The sequence below is a fragment of the Anopheles moucheti genome, chromosome 3, assembly GCF_943734755.1.
Source record: "Anopheles moucheti chromosome 3, idAnoMoucSN_F20_07, whole genome shotgun sequence".
NCBI classification, from domain to species: domain Eukaryota; kingdom Metazoa; phylum Arthropoda; class Insecta; order Diptera; family Culicidae; genus Anopheles; species Anopheles moucheti.
The window spans coordinates 14,450,108-14,469,766 of NC_069141.1; the positions used below are offsets into that span (position 1 = coordinate 14,450,108).

General features: G+C 46.4%; 1 protein-coding gene across 3 annotated transcripts in view; it reads right to left on the reverse strand.

Moving 5' to 3' along the window:
- LOC128300178 (protein daughterless) overlaps positions 1-19,659 on the reverse strand; it is a 63,352-nt gene that overhangs the window by 5,777 nt on the left and 37,916 nt on the right. For 2 of the 3 annotated variants that reach the window (XM_053036156.1, XM_053036154.1), the window contains exons 3-8: positions 3,408-3,701; positions 3,038-3,226; positions 2,263-2,661; positions 1,248-1,319; positions 334-586; positions 135-240 (exon numbers count right to left, since the gene is read on the reverse strand). In XM_053036156.1, the coding sequence (XP_052892116.1) occupies positions 135-240; positions 334-586; positions 1,248-1,319; positions 2,263-2,661; positions 3,038-3,226; positions 3,408-3,701 (1,313 nt within the window). The remainder of the gene's footprint in view (positions 1-134; positions 241-333; positions 587-1,247; positions 1,320-2,262; positions 2,662-3,037; positions 3,227-3,407; positions 3,702-19,659) is intronic. The other variant, XM_053036155.1, reaches the window with a different exon arrangement.

The following is a 19,659-nucleotide window of genomic DNA, read 5'->3' on the forward strand; positions in this document are numbered from 1 at the left end:
GCCAGTAGTGTAAGATGGATTTGTAGACAGGGAAGGATCCAAAAACCCATCCCAAAAACAAATGCCTTATCTCCCCACGATGGATAGGACTGGAAGTAAGCGCGAACACAAATGAAGCATAAGAAGAGACTTACTACTTGCGCTGCCGTTTGGCACCTTTCGCCGTTCCCTGCACGGAGCTGCTCGGTTTGGTATCGGAATCTGGAGGTTCTTTACGTTTCTCTGAGGATAAATGATAAACTGTTTTTTTAGATGATAACGTTGATAGTAAATCACCTATGAGTATTTTTGTATGCTTTCATTTTTGCGGCAATGGTACGAAGCGAAACTTACTGTTGTTCACGGACACTGGGCCGCTGCCGGGGAGTCGTTCCGTTTTCACGGGGACGGTGGAAAGTTCGGCCGGTGCGTCGTGCTGCAGCTGGGAGGAAGGTGGAATGATCGGCGCACTGCCGGTCGAATACGGCGAAACGGTGGCGGCAGGGTCGATCGATGACAGCGATACACCGACCGGCGGTTCGCAATGATTCCGCAGAATGTTGATGGCATCGTCCAGCCGTTCCTCCATGCGTGACCCTTGCAAGGACTTTACGGGCGAAGCAAAATATTAAGTTGCAGAGTGAAGAGAAAAGAAACAAAACAAACGACACAATGATTAGCACGACGGATCGGGCACGAAAATAAACATATTTGTCGCTACAATTAATGCCCGCTCGTAACGAGTAAATGCGTGATAACGGAAGCGTAGAGAAGACGTACAATGTGCGATCGACATACGATTGAAAGCATATAAAACGACCAATAACGCATTATCAAATTAACAACCACATTATACGATCCGCAGCCTGGCAATAGTTTATCAAGACAAATTTTACATTATATAACACACGCTACGAATCGGTATTGTCGGATGGAAGTAAAATAACCAAAAAAAATGCGTATTTAAATTGACGAAAATACAGCATACGAAGAAAACGCCTTCAAGATACAGATACAGTACATACAGAATTTATGTTGCGGATGTGCACTTGTTCTACATTTCAAATACATGCTAAAGGTAATGTGCAATGCGGGAAAAGTACGAGTTTGTGCTTTTGATCCTGCCCTGATGTGAACGTATGCAGCAATATGATCGATTATTTTTAAAATTTGTGTCTGTTCGTCCTCGACTTTCGAAACCAACCACCCCTCTGCTCCAACCTCCGAAGCTCTGTTTCGGAGATCGTCATAGCGTCAGCCATACTTACCGTGACGTTTTCATGCTCTCTTAGTAACGACACGATCGCCTCGTCTAGCGGCTGTATCTCGGGGGAATTGGCCTATTGAAGGGGAAAAAGTACAAAATAAACACAAAAAAACATGCATCAACAAAAAATTGTTCGAAATAACACGCATTCAATTAAATCAGCAATAAAAACAGAAAGTGTAGTGTGAATCGCTGCCAACAAAATTTATACGATCAAACGATCCAATTGTTGTCGGCGTAGCGATCGAACGATTGCATTTGGCGTACGGAAAAGCCATCATAGAGAAAATTTTCAAAAATAGTTGTTTGCGATCAAATAAACAATCAAAAAAACGGAAACATATCAATATTACAGGTGCAAATATATCTAATCGTTACAGTTACAATCTGAAGCAAAGTACATCAACATAGCTTCTCAAAATTTACTCGATGCCTTACTATAAAAAAGCGCAAATTTACATCATTACTTCGTGGACACAGCATAACAGAAAGCTTATCGGATACAGCAATGCACAACTGTTGCGTAGGAATTGTGAGAAATATGTAAGAAAAAAAAAACATATGCCACATGCGAGTTTACAGATAAACGATTCGTTTTAAATCATTTTCAGTTAATAAATACAAAAAAAAGGTAAATTTTAATTTGTACTGCGCGCACAGTTCAACGAAAGATGCGAAAAAATAATTTTTCGTTTAATTTTGGAAACCTTTTCATTGCAAAAAAGTAAAACACATCATTAATATATGATGCAATAATGAAACCAAAAAAAGCAAACTTATTTTAAGACAAAACAATAAAGCATATTGTAATTGTGTACCAAAACAAATTGTATATTGACTTATTTAGTAATTTCGTGACCGTAAAGTGAACTGTTCTGCGCTGCGTTTTCAACAAATCAGTTCCAAATCCGTTCCGTTCACAAAAAGCGGCGCTTTTCAACGCAATTAATGACCACAAGAAATGAAAAACAAAACGGACAGAAGCTTACAATTAGCAATAAGAATAACATATTTACCATATGTGGTAGACCTCGATGCACTAACTCGGGAGCATAGGAACCGTTCGATAGACTGTTGAGCACGGCCGAACCGCCACCGTTGCTGCTGATCACCGGATTGATCTGCTGCCAGGTACCGCCCGCAGCCGCCACCACCGCCGCCGCAGAGGCCGCCGATGCAACGCTGACGGAAGCGGGACCGCCACCTCCACCACCACCGCCGCTTGCGCCGCTCGCACCGCCCGGCACCGTACCGGCGGCATGAATACTTTGCTGTGTCGTTTGCTGTTGCGACTGTTGCTGCTGCTGTTGAACTTGTTGCTGTGCCTGCTGCTGGGACGTTAGTGGTGGAGGTGAGTTCACTGGTGTGTTGGGATTGGAACCGTAACTGCTAATGCTCTGATCGGTTGGATACATCTGCGCCGAGAACCGAGAAGGGAAAGGTCGGTGAGCAATGGGTTGGAATGAATTAATACAAGACCATGTAAAAGGATTATGTTTTTTTTTCTGTCTATCGGTTTGCCAACTTGGAGCAGATCGTTACAACACCCTTTGAATCTGTTTTTTTTTTCGTTTTTGCTCATACATACACCCATTACCACATACCAATAACAATCTCGATTGAAATGTACATGAATTCATATTCTTCTGTTTTTTTTTTAAAGTAAACTTTATATAAAACAATAAGCGGTTTCGCTGTGGTCTTTAGAAACTAATGAAGATCATGTGTGCATGAGTAATCCAAAGGATCTTGAACGTTCCCTTCCCACGACTTATCATAACGCATACGAACCGTCTGCAGTGCCTTGCCGACCAGGGTGTCGTTTTGTACAATTGGACTATGTTGCGCATGCTGATTGTGATGGCCGGCAGCGATTGCGTTGTAGATTGCGGGTGAGTTCTGGCCCTGCGTACCAATAGCCGGTATTTGTGCGTTATTGCCTCGGAACGTGCTCATCGGTGGAAGTGTTTGCGTTTGATTCTGCAACCCGGTACCAGGTGATGATTGAAAGTGAACATAGCAAACATAGGTGTATTATTAGCAAAATGTGATAACAACGTTAGAAGAATAACAAAACAAAAAAAAACCATGCACTATGGAAAGGAAAGAAGAAACTCCAATTGTGGGAGGTGAAGAAGAAGAGAAGTGCTAAGAACCTCACCTGTGAAAGATGGCCACCATCCATGTGTGGGACGCCGACCGGTGACATGGCGTACTGGTCATGGTTGTGCTGTGGTCCGCCAGCACCACCACCGAGATGGGCACCGTGACCAACGTTGTGGTAACCCGTGCCGGAATGTGGCGCATACGCTCCGCTCGATGACGACGGATACCAGGAGCCGCCGGGCGAATCGTAGTACGGTTCCGGTTGATACAGTGCGCCACCCGTTTTCGGTGACGTATATCGCTGCCCACCCGAAACCGGACTCTCGTGCGTGTATTCCTCCGGAGCGTACTGCAAAATATGAGATAGGGGGGGCCGCCGGGGGGCAAAAGGGAATTAGAATTAATTATGTTTAATGGATTCGTTCGTGGTCGTGGGTGCCGGAGGAGGATGTTGGATGAAGCGAATTGTTCAAAAAAACAAACACACACACACACACACAAAAAAACGATCCCCCACAAAGAATGGAACCGGGGGTAATGGGTTTCCCGCGCAACGAATCTAACTTTGGTGATTTATGCATCGCGCTTCGACGAGAGAGCTTTAAAGGGACCGGTTACGATTTCCAAAGTGCAAAGTCCTGCAAAAATTCCCTTTTTCACTATCTCTAGCGCGCGCCGCTAGTCGGGTGATGCATGATTAATGAATAGCTTTCGACTGATCCCACACTTTTCGAAGCGGTTTAACGAACTACTATCGCGGTGGTACCTTCTTAGTTCTTGGGCTTAGCGGTTGAAAATGTGTATTTTTTTTTCTCATTCTGTGACTTCCAAATTGCCACTCCCTGCTCGCTGAAAGGATTTTGTCTTCTTCGCTGAACGAAAGGCATTGGCTGAGCTTGTCGGGATCAGTTTCCCGCATTTCAAAGATCAGAGATGAATTTCATATAAACTATCAACTTATGGGAAGATTACTATTGTCTACCGCTTTAAAAATAAACTAAAGTTACAGAACACTCACTTCAAAGTTACTTCGTGAATGAAACACGAGAAAAAAGAAGCTGCGCAATAGATTTCTGATGTAAAAACTATCGCCCGCCCGTCCATTCGAGTCGTGGTGGGCCCTGCTCTGGAGGTAGACCATCGCATGACCCGTTTCGGGGCGAATGTGTGAATGAGAGCTGGATGAAAACGCGATCCGAAGACCCGCGCAAACGAGCACGAATGATAAAAATTCAGCATATCACAAACCGGTATTGGTTTCCAACGGACCGCACGGAGAGCTGGACGAGTCTAGTCTCGGGCCTCTGCTCGGTCGGCAGGCCAGCGAGCGAGCCAGCCAACCAGTCGCTTCTTCACGACAACCCCCCTAAAGCAAGGAATGCTAACATCTTGGCAAAATCCAAACTAGCTCCGGTGTTATTGGTGGTTGCGCCGAAGCATAGCATGGTCACAATGGCATCATCACGCAAGCATCTCTCTAAAAAGTCATTCTTAACAATACCACAACACCACACACGAGCCGATTCGGTACAGCATCACCATCATCATCATCATCATCATCATAATCATCGCCACCCTCCCCACATCAAACACAACACACGCGTCCTCGTGAGCCAGTTATGTGCGTATGTCTGTCGTTTTTTTTTTTTTGGGTGTGAATACTTCCGCAGATGAACTTGCTGGACGAGATTCTGACCAGTTCTAGAAACTGTTCCACCCCACCACCAGCAGCAATGTCGGGTGCCAATTCCTGTACGCCAACCACGCCCGACCGAATTAAAGGTTTTTATCACCACCGTACGAAACGTACCACCCTCTTTGGACCTCGATACAGAACGCGCTGCTTGGTGGAGTCCGCATCGGTCCGCACACAACAGCGCACCATAACCTCACCACTTTTCCTACCCTCTTCGGCAGCTCGCTTCTCATTGATACTATTCGCTCAACATGCGACAAAGATTAGCATACTCTACAATGTTTGCATGCACAATCGTCACCCAACCTCTTCCCTGGCTCAGCTTTCCGGAATGGTTCCCGCGTGGGGACCGGTACCCACCGGTGGACGGGTGGTGGTGCGGAAGAGCGAATCTAGAGATGCTCATTATCATATTTGACAAATTTTCGATATTAATCATGATCATCAACAGCTCAACCGGAATCACTTTTCACGAAAAACATCAAACCATGCGCTGCTGGACCAGCGATGCCGAGGCAGGAAGAGTGTGAAGGGTTTTGGGGCGTGAGAGGGGACACCCAACGCTCGGGGGGGAGACGCTTTCTCAAGGACTGGAAAACGTTGCCCTCCACCCCCCGTTGGTGGTGGGCGGTATTGGGTGGGCAGCGGTAAAGCAGTAAAAGCTAAAAGGCCATCGGTTTCGTCGTGTGCTCCAAAGCACACACAGCAACAGTGCGCGCCAGTGTGTGAATGGGACGAGCCACAACACAGCCAATACGCCGCGACGCGACGCGTGTGTTTTGCAAGAGGATCTCCAACACACAGCCACGCGAAGTCGAAGCTTCCATCGGACGGGTAAGCTTTTTCGGCAGGCAGACATGCTGGCAACAGCGACCATCGCTAGACCAAAACCCAACCAAGACCAAACTATCGAACCCCACACCCCCACACGGGCGGTGAACTCCACAACTCCCACCCTCCCAAAAGACCCCAGGAAAACGGCAGCAGCAACGATGACAAATGGTAGAAACGAAAAGAAGGAGCTATCCGGAATCGGCGACCGTTTATCATGCTCCCTTCCCCCCAAACCCCCACCTCCCCCCACAATCCACCCCACCGAAAAAAGGGGAGGGTGGTGTTTGGTGTGCGTGAGAGTGTTGCGTACTAAATCACTCGTCTTATAAACGGAGGCAATTTTAGATCGCCTTTCTTTGTCCTTCCACGGGGTAAAGGTTTGATTTGCGTTTTGCGGCAAGGCAAGTGTTGTGAAATTATGTTATTTAACAGCCAAATTTCATGCGACGTTAAATGCGTAGCAACGTAAAGGTCTACAAAGACGTGAAGTTCAATTTCCCAAAAACGCTTTCTTCTGGGTAATTAACTTGTCTACATTTTAGGGGGCAAATCCCGAATATGTCTACACAAATGAGAATCTCATAAGTATGCACTAAATTAGACGATTGCTCTTCCTCAAGCAGGATGTTGTTCATCCGCGAGCATGGGCGATAAATTAGTAAGACTTTCTTGTATGTACTTTTGACATTTCAAAGCTTCCACAAGACAAAGTTCGACGCGAGTATTAAAATCCTCCCCCCCCCCCCCCCCCCCCCCCCTTACAAAACACACATTCAATTCTCCTCCTTCTAATCCTCACCCAATCAAGCATGTATCGATTTCAAATTATGTTCACCAGTCCCCAAATGTTGTACGTTTTGTTCGCGCGGGATGAATCGAACATAACAAACCAACTCTCGCCTGCCGAGCTGCGTGCTTGCGGTGTTTTGTGTTACTGTGTTGCCCAAAAACCATTTCCAGTCCGACGCGGCCCTTTTTGTTGGTGGAACCATCTTCTCTTTATATTGATGCTGTTAAAAAATAACTGCTGAAAAGATTATTATCTCACTCAACCGCACATGCACTCAGAAACACAGGCAGGTTCCAACCAACCACCCACCCACCCCCCCATTTCATCAACAGCAATCTCTCGGCCCAAACCACGATTCGGTGCGCGATTTACCTTGCCTTTCCGCTGCCTACTGAGATGGATTGAGATAAAAATCCCGATCAAATAGTAATGAACGAACAGCCATAAACCGGGGCCCCGCTTGATGAAGACGGTTTCGGTATCTTGGGGGGGGAAGGTGTATTATCGGGATAGCGCGAGATTCAGAGCCGGTTCTAGATGGCCGGGGCCATCAAAGATTCAAATATTACCGCCAATCATGACCGAACACACATCCCATACACACTACTGCCGCTTCGGTTCGGCCACAGTGCTTTCCATCATCAACCGAACGGAACCCGTTACTGGAGGACGGACTCTCCCAAATTCCGGTTCCAGCATGCCACAAATGTCCTCCCGTTTTTTCCCAACATTTCGCTCTCGGTTGTATAGCTTCTTTCTGGCCGATATTGAGAAGTTACACCGTTTTTTTTTTTTCGACAACTTCTTTCCATACGATTTGCTGAGAATGTGATAGCTGCGGCAGGCCCTAACGAGCGCTGACAGTGTGGCCAGGACACCAGGGGATATTCCGGGTGGTTATGGTATTAGTTCATTTATAATTCAATAGCGAATATCTAACACTCTCCGGCGACACCTTCCTTCCACAACGACCAAGCAAGAACGACCCCGACATTTCCCAACGCCTCCGCCCGTCCTGTGCCAAGGTTTTGAGGTCGCCTGTGTATTTCGGGAGGTTATTATACGGTTTTGTACCGTGAAAAGTGTACAGCTCCGAACCCTCTCTCTCTCATCGACCGAACCGTTTTTTCCCCCTGCAATGGGACTGACGGAACGGGGCATAGAAACATGGGGTCCATCCCTGCATCGAAAGCGTTATCCATTTCGCTTTGCCACGGAAAAACCCCTGGCAACAACAGGGACACGGCGGAAAAACACTGGTGTCTCTCGATGGTTGAAGGAGATTTTTTCCGGTCCTCCCTATCCCCACGCTTGCCCGGGTGACGCACCATTGCTTCCGAGTTGCGTCCGGGACAACGAACGATCTTTACGCTTCCTTCTAGCCGTGTTGCACTACACTGCAAACGCAATACAGCAACACTTTGTCACCTCTTGGTGTGCTGCCCGCCGTCACCGTTCATCTCTTCCATGCTCTAATAAGGGAACTATAAAGCTTACGATGACAAAGTGTTTTCCAGCCTTCTCTGCTTGTACTCCCCGCCTACTGACTCTCCCCGCCCGCTGAAGCATCGTCCGAAATCGAACCTATATTTTTTCCACCCAAAAACCCTTATGAACATACGTTTAAGCGCACCCTTTCTCCAACCAGATCCGACCCCTTAGTTTGTACTCACCCTCATGAGCAACAGACTCTCCTGCTCCCAAAACACCATCGTCCCTCCCTCGGAGTAGGATCGAACATCTCTAGAAACCGTAACCAAGTTAACAGAATCGGCCACAGTCTACCCGGAGGATAACACTCAATGTGTTGGCAGTTTAAAAAAAATCTACTTAAAAACTCCTTCCATAACAAACGTCACCCACCCACACACACACACAAAGCATTATGTTTGAGGGTGTTTGTATGTGTGGCAGAATAATCGTCTACCGCATTGGAGTTGGCGGGCGCAGAAAAATGGCCCAGAATGAATCGGTCGAAACCTGGTCGAAAGAAAATCCATAAATTTTGGCGGTTTTATGATTCATTTACATATTAATAATTTATGTCTTGCTTCCTCGTTTTTTTTTGTTTTGGTTTGCTTCCTTCTTGCGCACCACCATAACGATAGCGATAGCGCACAGAGCAGTCTGGGAACAAAAGAGAGCATCTCTCTCGACTGCAGCAACAACGGAGGCCAGCTTCGTATTCCGATTTCGGTACCTGTAGCTTCCGTGCGGGAGTAGCCGAAATCCTGCCTCCTGCGACCTAATTCCCTCTCTCGTATGTGCTTAATCGACAGCTCTTCTTCTACTGCTGCTGCTGAGGACCGTCTCAGACGACGTGGAGGAAGATGAGGGCGAAATTATTCAACAACCAACAACAACAGCAAAAGAATGCGTATTATATTGCGCTTATTAGCATAATAAACTCGAAACCGTGCAAAGACTCGCCAAACGTCGCACACACGATCGATCGACAGCGATGTGTGGTGGTGGGTAGTGTACGGTTCGGTAACGCATCAAGAACTGGGACCAACACCAGCAAGCGTTGATATTTGTTGCCAGCCATTGGAAGACCAAACCCGTCATCCGTCGGCCACCATGCTTCTCCATCAGCTTCCGCAACTCGTTGCTACACCATCTTCCAAACCCCCGTAATCCCAGAAACTGCGCCCAGCCCAATCCAACAATGACCCTGAACTAATCGAGCATATTATGGCGTGGTGTTTGTTTCGATTCTCGCAGGGTTCCCAAGGAAACAAAAAAAAAGACCTAAAGCCCAAAAAACGAAACCTACCGAACGGCACGGGACGGGACAGCAGATAGGGTGACAAATTGACAGTCCCCCTTGGGGTCCCTTGGCAGAGTACGGGACTCGGTTGGAAAGGGTTTGTTTTTTGTTTTCTTTTCGTTTGTATGTTCACGGCGATGCGTATACTTCGAAGAATTGGATCTTCTTTGGACAGAATGATCAGAAAAACAAATTCCATTTCCAACAGCGGTGATACACACAATGTCTTAACAGCGTAATGACAACAAATCTTGTTAGTCTCTGCTCGGTTACGTTGGGGAGTAGGGGGGCTAAGATTGGAAACGAGCTTACTTTGCCGAGACAAACCCCTGTCACCCGTGGAAAAAAAAAGAAGAATACACCCCCCGATCGACCCGAAACAAGATCGTTGAGTTTATTTTTCGCCAGTCTGTGTAAATAAAAATTCATCTCGATTTGATATTCTTCGTTGCCATTGTCAACCTTCGCATCTCCGCACAACGAGGGGAGCTATTCCGACGATGCCGATATGCGATTCCATTCAAACTACAGTTGGAATAGCTGCAGGTTACTTTTAGTAAACGTTTCGAGCTTCTTGGAATCCGATTTACTTCAAACGAACGCACCTTCAAGGGTGGTTTTGGGGGTTTTCCATAAAAATTTATAGCACATTTGAAGAAAGCAAACAGAGCAGAGCCTTTTTGCGGAAAAAAAAGAAACCTAACACTCATTAAACGTTATAAAAGAATACAATGGATTATAAAAATACCCTCCAATAATTAGATTCCTTCCCAGCAAACACGATCACCGCACACACCGTGTGGCCTCAGATATCACACAATTACCATACACAACCATATTTCGGGATCAATTTCGCCAGTGCCCTGGGAAATTCAATTACCAACCCCTAATAAATAACGCATCATCGAAGTGACGTGACGAATATTGCAACCAGATTCAAATCGGGATAGCACACCAAAGGCACTATCAAATCTCCTTCCTCGACAGCAACAACAACCAACCAGAAGGAAAAACTACATTCCCATCAAAATGACCCTCCGTTTTTCCCTACACTGCTCTGTCACATATAATCTCTCCTGGCTCTCGATGGCTCTTTAAATCTCATCCCAACAAACCCGAAACCCGGGCGCGCCGATTACGATCCCTTTTTTTCGATCCCTTCGTGATTGCGTGCAGTGAAACTGAACATATCCTTGCAACACTCTGCTTGGTCCTTCCTTTCCAACCGGATTGAAGTATAATTCTGTTTTGTCAACTGCAAACAAGCATCCGGTCGATGGTGAAGGGAGAAAGGGACACTGTGCACTGCTGTAACTCCCCCTGGCCCAATCCTAAGCCCGTAAACTGTTCTAGATTAAGCACTACTACGCTCGAAGGGTTGAACAACCCCCTCGGAAAAAAAAGGAACGAAGCATCATCATCGCTGTTTTTTACCGTTTCATTAAACCAATTCCCAGTCTAGCTGCTTGCCCCGTGCACAGGCCTTGGACCAAAACACTTACAACCGAAGCAATTCGGGAATGTATTTAAAAAAAAACCCACCGACATAACACAACCCTCGCACACACACACACCCAGAGCAAGCGCGCGGGAAGCATGATAATGCGAACGTTAAGATAATTATCCAAAATTATTTTCTGCTTGCTTCCCATGCAAGCAACAAGGCGAGCTCCCTTTTGCCTTCCGTTTTGGCTCTCTCGCGGCGCGCAGACCCCGCGTGGTTGGGAAGAAAATAAATTTGTTGTTATGTGCGCGTCTAATGCTGGTTAGTGCATTTCTTCTTGTTCTGGATCGATGAAGGAAGGCGAAACACATAAAAAGATCGGTCCAAATCATGTGGATGAGTTTGTGCCAGTGGCCGCCACTATAAGAACGATTAAAGTTCGTTACCTTAAGCCCCCACACGTACAGCGTACCATCGATCGCGGGAAGGGTCGTCGGGTTCGATCAAACTCTACGAGAGCACCCCAAAAAAAATACGCACGATCGCGCGATGGAACACATTCCTTCCTGTTTCATAAGCGAGAGGAAAGATTAAATTACGTTCGCGTACGAACACCTTTCCGATAAGATCAATAACCTTCCGCATGAGAGGATGCGAACAACCCCTATTGATCATCTTTTCTTCGGAATATGCACCATCTCGATCAAGAAAATGCAATCGGTAGTGTTTTGCCGAATGGAGCTCTTGAGAAGAGATGCACATATCAATCTTCAAGAATTCTCGATCATAAAAATTAAGTGAAATCTTCAATTTAAATGAATATTAACAAAGCCTCATTGATGGGGAGAAATGCCAAACAATATTAAGATAATAATTAATCTTGAATCTGATTGAATCTTCGTAAAAGAAATTCCCTATATTATTCCCTAATCCTTCAAGATCTATGAATCTTCAGTGGCTGAATACCCCATGAAGACCCGAGAAGAGATTCAGTGGGCTCCTTCATACAATATCAAATCTCGTTTCAAATTCACGCATCTGAATCAGATTTCACCGAAACGAAGGCAGAAGATTTGAACCGTAAAAGGTGCCATAAACAATTCTGTGTCCATCAATATCTTGCCATCCATGCCTGCCTGTTAAAATTTTCATCTTCAAGAAACGATTTTATCAAAGCTATCAACAGTGTCGCTGCGGGGTAAATGATCCTATTCGAAACAAATGCTGCTTTTGACTGACTGACCTTAGGAAACCGGTGTCTGGTAGCTGTACAGAAGGCAAGCAGCAGCCGGTAAAATAAAGTTGACTTCTAGGACTTGTTTCTTGCCTCGCAATAAAGGAAAAAAATCCTCCATCGCGCTAGCCTGCAGCCCAACGCCAGAGAAGCTCGGCTGACGCACATCCACCAAGAAACGAAAGGGAGGTTAATAAAAAGCCATAGTTAAAGCACAAATAGCAGAACCAAAAAAAAACCTCTTCTTTTTCTCGTCAAACCCAACCCAAAAAAAAAAACTTACAGTTCAGCACCAAAACTTGCGCTTGACTAAAACAAAAGCATAACAACACCGCAAAGTACAGCCAAAACAAACAAATAAAAAATACAACCGAGGCTCTCGCACAATTATGAGCGATTAAGCAATTTGCTAAAAAATGAACTCTCCCCGCGTGGAAAAAAAAAACACAAACGAAACTACCAAACGACCATTTGGCGCAAAACCAGCGCCCCCTACAGCTACCGACCAAACCAGGAGCGAATTCAAGACCCGGCATCGTACTTGGCGGGTCCCATCAGTGGCAGTAGGCAGCCACGTTGTTATCGATGGGCGTACAAAACCCAAAACGCTGTGCTCCGTCGTGCACTTGATTTGGCTGGCTCTTTTTCTCTGTTTGTTCATTCGGTACACTTTCTTCGCTAGCAGCGCAGCACCATGGGCTAACCTTGGCCGTTCTTTCACACCAGCCCACCCCAAAAAAATATTCAAACCTTTGAACTCAAGATCGCGTCTAGTTGCTTAAATTTTGCCACAATAATCGCACCGAAAGATGATGGTGGTTTTGCTTCCATCATCGCAATCGCCACATATCTCGTACGTACTGTGGCCATGGCAATAGTTAGGGCATTAAAAATGGACGCAACAAAAAGCCGAAAATAAAAACGACAAACGCGTAAGAACGCGCCTCCACGCGGGTTCCTTCCTCTGTGACGCTTGTCGCAGTGTGTCGCGTGTGCAGACGACGAACCTCCCAGCTCGGCGCGACCACCACCAATCACCGTGTTCGTGTAGGAACGCATGCCCTTTTTGCCATGTCGTTATGATAGAGAATTCAATAATAAGATAACTACCACGCCATCATCATCATCATCACCGTCATCGAAACATTTCGTCCAGACGCGCGCGCGCCCGGTTCGATTACTCCTGGGCGGTATAAGCTAAAGGAAACTAAACACTTCATACCATCACCACCACCCCGAAAAGCCGATCGGTTAGATGCAGAAAAAGGACTACACGGTAGCGCGACCGCCAGGAATTTGTCCTGCCAAAGATTCTTCGCCTCACCGACGTCTGCTCCTCGACAGCCCTTTATGGAACATTCTCACAGTTTAAGATTGTACAACAGCCCTTGCTCCTGCTGCCTCCGGTCTGCACTAGCGGAAAAGAATGTCGGTCGCTCCTCCCGGTAGATGGGGAGGATTTTTCCAGAAAAAAAATTACTTTCCAGCAACTCCAACCCTCTTCTCCCGCTGGAGGGTGCTCGCGAGAGTGCAGGCTAAATTTATCTTCAGCAAACATAAATTCTTGTTCAATCGCTTTTTTTTTTCGTTGTCCCCCGCCACTACTATCCAACCCCCCAAAATGCCATTATTTTGTTTGTGGTATGTCCCGGGGCCCAAAAGGGAACCAAACAAACCCTGCACACAAAAAAAGCCATGTTCGCCCGGTGTAGAGACTACGCGCGCGCGGTGGCTTGTGGGTGGATTACAAGACAACTTATCATACCAAGTCTGGCCCGCCGTCGGGTGCGCGTACGGTGGGGTGGAGACGCATTTTAAGCGGTCCACGGATTGGCGGGTAACGATGACGTGGAACAACCACAATTAACAACCGCGAGGTTAAAACAGCAAAACCGGCAGCAAAACCCCAATGTCTCTGGGTCCCCGGGGTGAGACCGGGGGGGTTTCCCTCAATCTCGGCGGAGACCCAAAATGTCTCAGAAGCCCGCTCGAAGGTACTTGGGTGGTGGGCGGAAGCATAAAGACATGTCGCTAGCAGTGGCGGTAGTACAACAACCTTAACTTTATAGCGGAGACCGACTGACATACTCGGCAAACGGCCAAACAACGCTTTTTATCTAGCGATACAAGCCGGCCACTGGTTGAGAGTTGTAGCCTCTACCATCATCAACGCGAAGAAGTTCAATTCGGTGTGTGCCTTACTAAAAAAAAACCAAATATCATCTAAAATATCCAAGAAATCAACGAAATCAACAGAAATCGTGGGTTTTGGAACCGAAAAAAAACCCATTCGATATCACAAAAATGATTTTAAGTCGCACCCCCAGACTCACCCCCAAGGTGGAGTCTAATCTCTCGATCGTTTTCGTGGTAGATCAGTAGCACAAGTAATGGTATTGGTAGTAGTTCAGTTTTAGGGGCTTGTAGTACTCATTTTTTGTGGGCTTAATCCAATTATTGAATCGTTACATTTCCATTCCAAAAATGGATAACTCTCGCAGAATTCCGCACCTTCTTCTCCACACACTATGAGCCTGTTCCAACCCACTTCCATTTCACCCCCCAAAACATCCCGGGGGGACATGTTTCGGTTCAGGTTTGAATGTCTGGAAAGCGTTTAGGGGGAGGCACACCCCACCGAATCCACCCCACCCTTTGGCGGTGGACAATGTCTGCACAATAATTGTAGTGGATAAACTATGCAAAAGAAAAGAAAAGAAATGAAATACACATACACGCAAAAAGCATTTTAAAAAAGAAAACAGAAACAGCATTAACGTCCAACGACGCTCAGCCAAACCACATGGAACGCGATCGAGGTCTAATATGGTTAGTAGCGGTTAGGGAAAAAGAGATCTTAAAGTGCGCACCACTCGGCGATCCTTTCCGCTTGCCATTTTCCATCGAGTCCCCTCGGTGACCTGACCTATGCTTTGCTGTTATGCTTTTTATGCTGAGCTTAATACGAACATAAAAAAAGCAGTACAATGTTTGCAAGAGTAAGACGAAAATGTGATCGTTGTGACATGGTTCACAGCAGCAGAAGAGGCAGGATCTCCCCTTTAAACCACCACCACCACTATTACCCACTGCAACTAATACCAGCGTCTAAGCACTTGAGCATAGATGCCCGCGCCATTCTTTCACCCTTGGAGGGAGAGCGCGCGCGCGCGCGACCGACCGCGGGACCAGACAAGATAAAACACTTTCATTTGCAAACGGCACACACACACTCGCCACCTTCTCGTTCCATATTTTCGCTCGGACCACGCGCCATGTTGGCATGTTCCCTTTATTTTCCCGTGTCTCTCTATTCCCTTCCAACGACGAACGCCAAGCAGCGCGCGGCGAGCGGGAAATAATACCATCAACAATAGCATTTCAACCCAGCATTGACCGCGCGGCGGCCGGTCGGCACTCGTGCGCCACCATACGTCCAAAAACGCGTACAGCGCGCGCTCTCGTATGTAATGAATGCTGGTGGTGGCGGCAGCATTGAACGGGGGACAAAAAAAAAGAAATACAAACGACGCGAAAACTCCAGCCAAGGGGACCAAAGAACTGTGGCCACAACAAAAAAGGAAACCGGGACCGTGGCACGTCGTGGTGGTGGTGTTGTTGCTGGTGACACAGCAGAGGGTGCTCTTCGCCTCATTTCCATCCCCTCCCCCCTCCCCCCCTTCCGCTCATTCCCGTTTTCCCTTGCCATTTAATCCCACAACGACACACGGGCCACCACTTCAACTAGACAACGGTGACAATTTCACGACGGTCTCCCATAGGGAGGAGGCACAGCTTCACGCGAACAGACGCTGCTGCATCGAATCGCGGCGGCGGCTGCGGCACCAGGGGAATATAGTTGCGCGGAGATATTTCAATCGCGAAAGAGCGTTCCACCGGGTGGAGGGGTTTTATGCTTTTCGGATGCCCAACCGGCGGTAAATAGTCAAAGCCATAAAAATTATAATAATAAATGGCAAAAATCGACAACAGCCACCAGAGCCGCGTACACAACCACCGTGCGCGCGGCAACAGCAGGCTCTATTTTCAACGGGCTCTGCCTGCTCGCTCTCTCGCTCGCCGCTGCAACTAGCACGCGGCCGGCACATTAACGGTGTTACCTACTACTGAAGACATTAATTCGGTACTGCATGTCAAATGTATATTATCTATTATGGTGCGCGCGAGGCAGCGTCCCCCTGGCGGACACCGAGGGGCCTCTATCAGACGCGATGCGATCATCATAATCATTACCATTCAAGCTGTCAAGGGGAAGCAATTTTAAGGTTGTTTGCGCGCTAAAGAATGGGTCAAATAATTGAATCAATATCACTGAACGATGGTGAGAATTACTGTGCGAAATGTTGGCCAATAAATGTGGCTCGGTGCATGGGGTCGCATTTATATTTAATTTTTCCAAACTCCAATTTTAACTGTTTGGAGATAATTTGTGGAATTATATAACTCAACAACTTTTCGAAAAGGCAAGCTTTATGAAGATTCGATTCCATACCTATGCGACCCACATAAACAATATCTAAATAACATTATGCGGAAAACTTGAGCATCGATCAAAAATCGGAACAGAACAATCAAGATTGATTTGGAAGAGTGTAAAGTCTTATCAAGCGAGAAATCTCTTGATAATTTGTTCATCTCTGGCTTATTCATCTGTTCTTGTAGTTCATTCCTATAATTCATCTGCTATAATGTAATTTGTACGTTTAGGTAGCTCAGTTTATGATACCTGTTTGTAAAGTTCATAATTATTATTCCTTCAACATTTAATAAAATTTAATTACGACGCAAATAGACGAATTTCAGTAAACAATAAATTATAGAATAATTCTTCCATGATGCGAAATAAAAAGAAAAACAAACTGCCAAATTGAAAAATATATTGGTGCTTCAATTTTTCAACACAACATTAAATCGTAGTAAAACCAAAAAATATAGAAACTAAATAATTTACGTTGGATTGCTTTGCCGCAACACGAAAATTACTTTTCCCTAATTATGAAACGCCTTTAACACACGCTAAACGATCATTGCAGAATACCTTGTCGATCGTGGAGTGCTCTTACACAGCCGTACGAAATTGTAAATGCCTTTCAAACCTGAAGAAAACAACCGTTTGCGTGCGTGTAGTAAAAGGAGGATCAACCCGATCAAATGCGAGATCCCTTCCCGTGCACCTACAAATCGAAAACCCTTTGCTGCTCCGTTTGCGTTGCTTTCCTAATGGGTTTGCTGTTTGTTCAGATCAACCACAGAGCAGCGAGGGGTTCATTAGATTGGTTTGATGATTTTCAGAAGGTATGCATGCGCTCTCCCGGTGCTCCATTAGCTCCTCGAAAGGACCCGAATGCATGTAGGTTTTACAAACGCAGAGCAAGATCATTTTATTGCCTCCCTCTGGCGCATGGCGCAGATGACTATCAGTATGAAACGTCCCAAAATTTAGAGCCTCTTTCAACATCCACTAAACTATGAAATGGTTGTTGAGAAAGGCCTACTTTTTTCAGCCGAAAGGACACACAGAAAAAAGCCCCCCTCCAATGCTTCCATCGCCATTAGAGGCCGGTTAGGTGCAATAGGGTGCGATAACGCAACGTTTCATGAGCGGCAACAAAACCAGAAAAAAGGCCAACCTACAATTCTGACCGGTACCTGTGTGTTGTTGGAGAGCTCGTGAGACAACGCCGGGACACCACACCACCGACACGGCACACACTGCATGGAATTGTTTTAATTAATTTGGAGCACAAGGGAGAGCATAGAGGTGGAAAAAAGTGCACCACACATAAACTACAGCCCGATCGGAGTCATTGCGGCAAAATGCAGTACACAAGCGAAGCAACATGCAGCGCATTGCAACCACCCCCCCCCCCCCCCCCCCCCGGGCCCCGTTAACCCTTGTGGACGTGGGGAGTTTTCGGTAGGCGATTTTATTTCCGTCACAATCGTACTGCAATCGCACACCGTGCGAGTGGTGTGTGCCGTTTTTCGGTCTTATCCACCCGAGTTCACTCCCGCGATCTACCCCGGCCGGGACGGTTCGTGTCTCGCAACGTGCCCTTCTTTCGCTTTACCCGCTGTGGTTGACAATGTGCAACAGCAACTAAAAGCAAAGCGTATGGAGCTACTTTAATGGTATAATAATAATGGCATTTGGGTTGAGCGAATAAAAAAAAACCATCCACACAAAACCCTAATGCATTTCAAATACGGTACGAAATAGAAAAGTTCCCGGGAGTTGCAAAAGGAGAGCGTGCCAGAAGCTGGAAAGAAGAGCTAAAGGACCCTCTGCAGTACTTTACACCCAGATTCTTTGACATAACAACACAACAAATTGGAGTTGGAAAAAATTCCCCCCGCTTCGGCTTGATCGTCTGATGAAGAAAACTATACGAGCATCAAGTAGTGAAAGAAAATAAAAACCCAATCCGTAGTAAAAACAGAACGCCGAGAGTATGGGTTCGGTGCACAGAAAAATCACCTAAAGTGGATGGTACAAAAGGTAAAATAGAATGGAGGAGAAGAAGCAGAAGAAGAAACCTCCTCTTCATTATTAGAGCACGCAGCCCTTCGAGAGGGGACTGCCGGTCGTTCCCCGAATGCACTTCGCAATCCTTCAACGTCTGGTGAGGTTCGGGCGAGGAAAAACGGTTTTGCAGCCCAGAGAAGAAAAAAAAGCAGGAGTGAAATTAAAGAAGTAAATTACACAGTACACGCACACTTTACCCTTCTGGAGTTCCGAAGGATCCGAAAGGAGCGAAACAAAACAAGAACAAGACGCGTCGAAAATGAACCAGCAAGGATATGCGCTGGAACACTCACACCAGCGCACGCTGATTTCTGAAGGATTCGAGGACCGAGGCGGCCGTAATAGTGACAGACGGTACACGCCGGAGGATGGAGCAGAAGGAGAGCTTGAATCGCTAGACACTTTGATGAAATTAATACACATATAAATAAGAAAGCGAAGAATATCTTCCCAAGCGCACGAAGTAGAAAACTCCACCGAAAAAAAGAACGAAATGAAAAAGAACCTTCAAAGGGAGTTTCTTTTTTCGGTTCTTTTTCTGCGGCCTCACAGTTTCACCCGACGGGCATCCCTGGCAAGGATGCATGTATGGTGGAGTGTTTCCCAAAAGCGAACCATGTAATGAAGCATGGAACGTCGAAGCAAAAAGGGAACACGCAAACCGTGCGGAGAAGATCCCACTCTGCGCACGGGAAAGGATCGCAAGTGCGACAGAGAAAAGCGACAAAAAGGGACCCAAAGAGATTGATTATCATGTGCTGCTGGCTGTATGTGCGTTTGTTTGTGTGTTAATGTGCTTGGTGGAGGTGAACTGATCACTAGCACTGTGGCAGTGCGCCCGCGTTTTACTTGCGTGGATGACGGAAAGGACGAACATGGAAATTAAACACGGGCACAACGTGAAAGGAACACACGGCACAGGAGAGACAGCGAAAAAAAGAAACGATCCTACGAACGAAGGTAGGAAAAAGGGCCCGCATTTTAGGTTAACA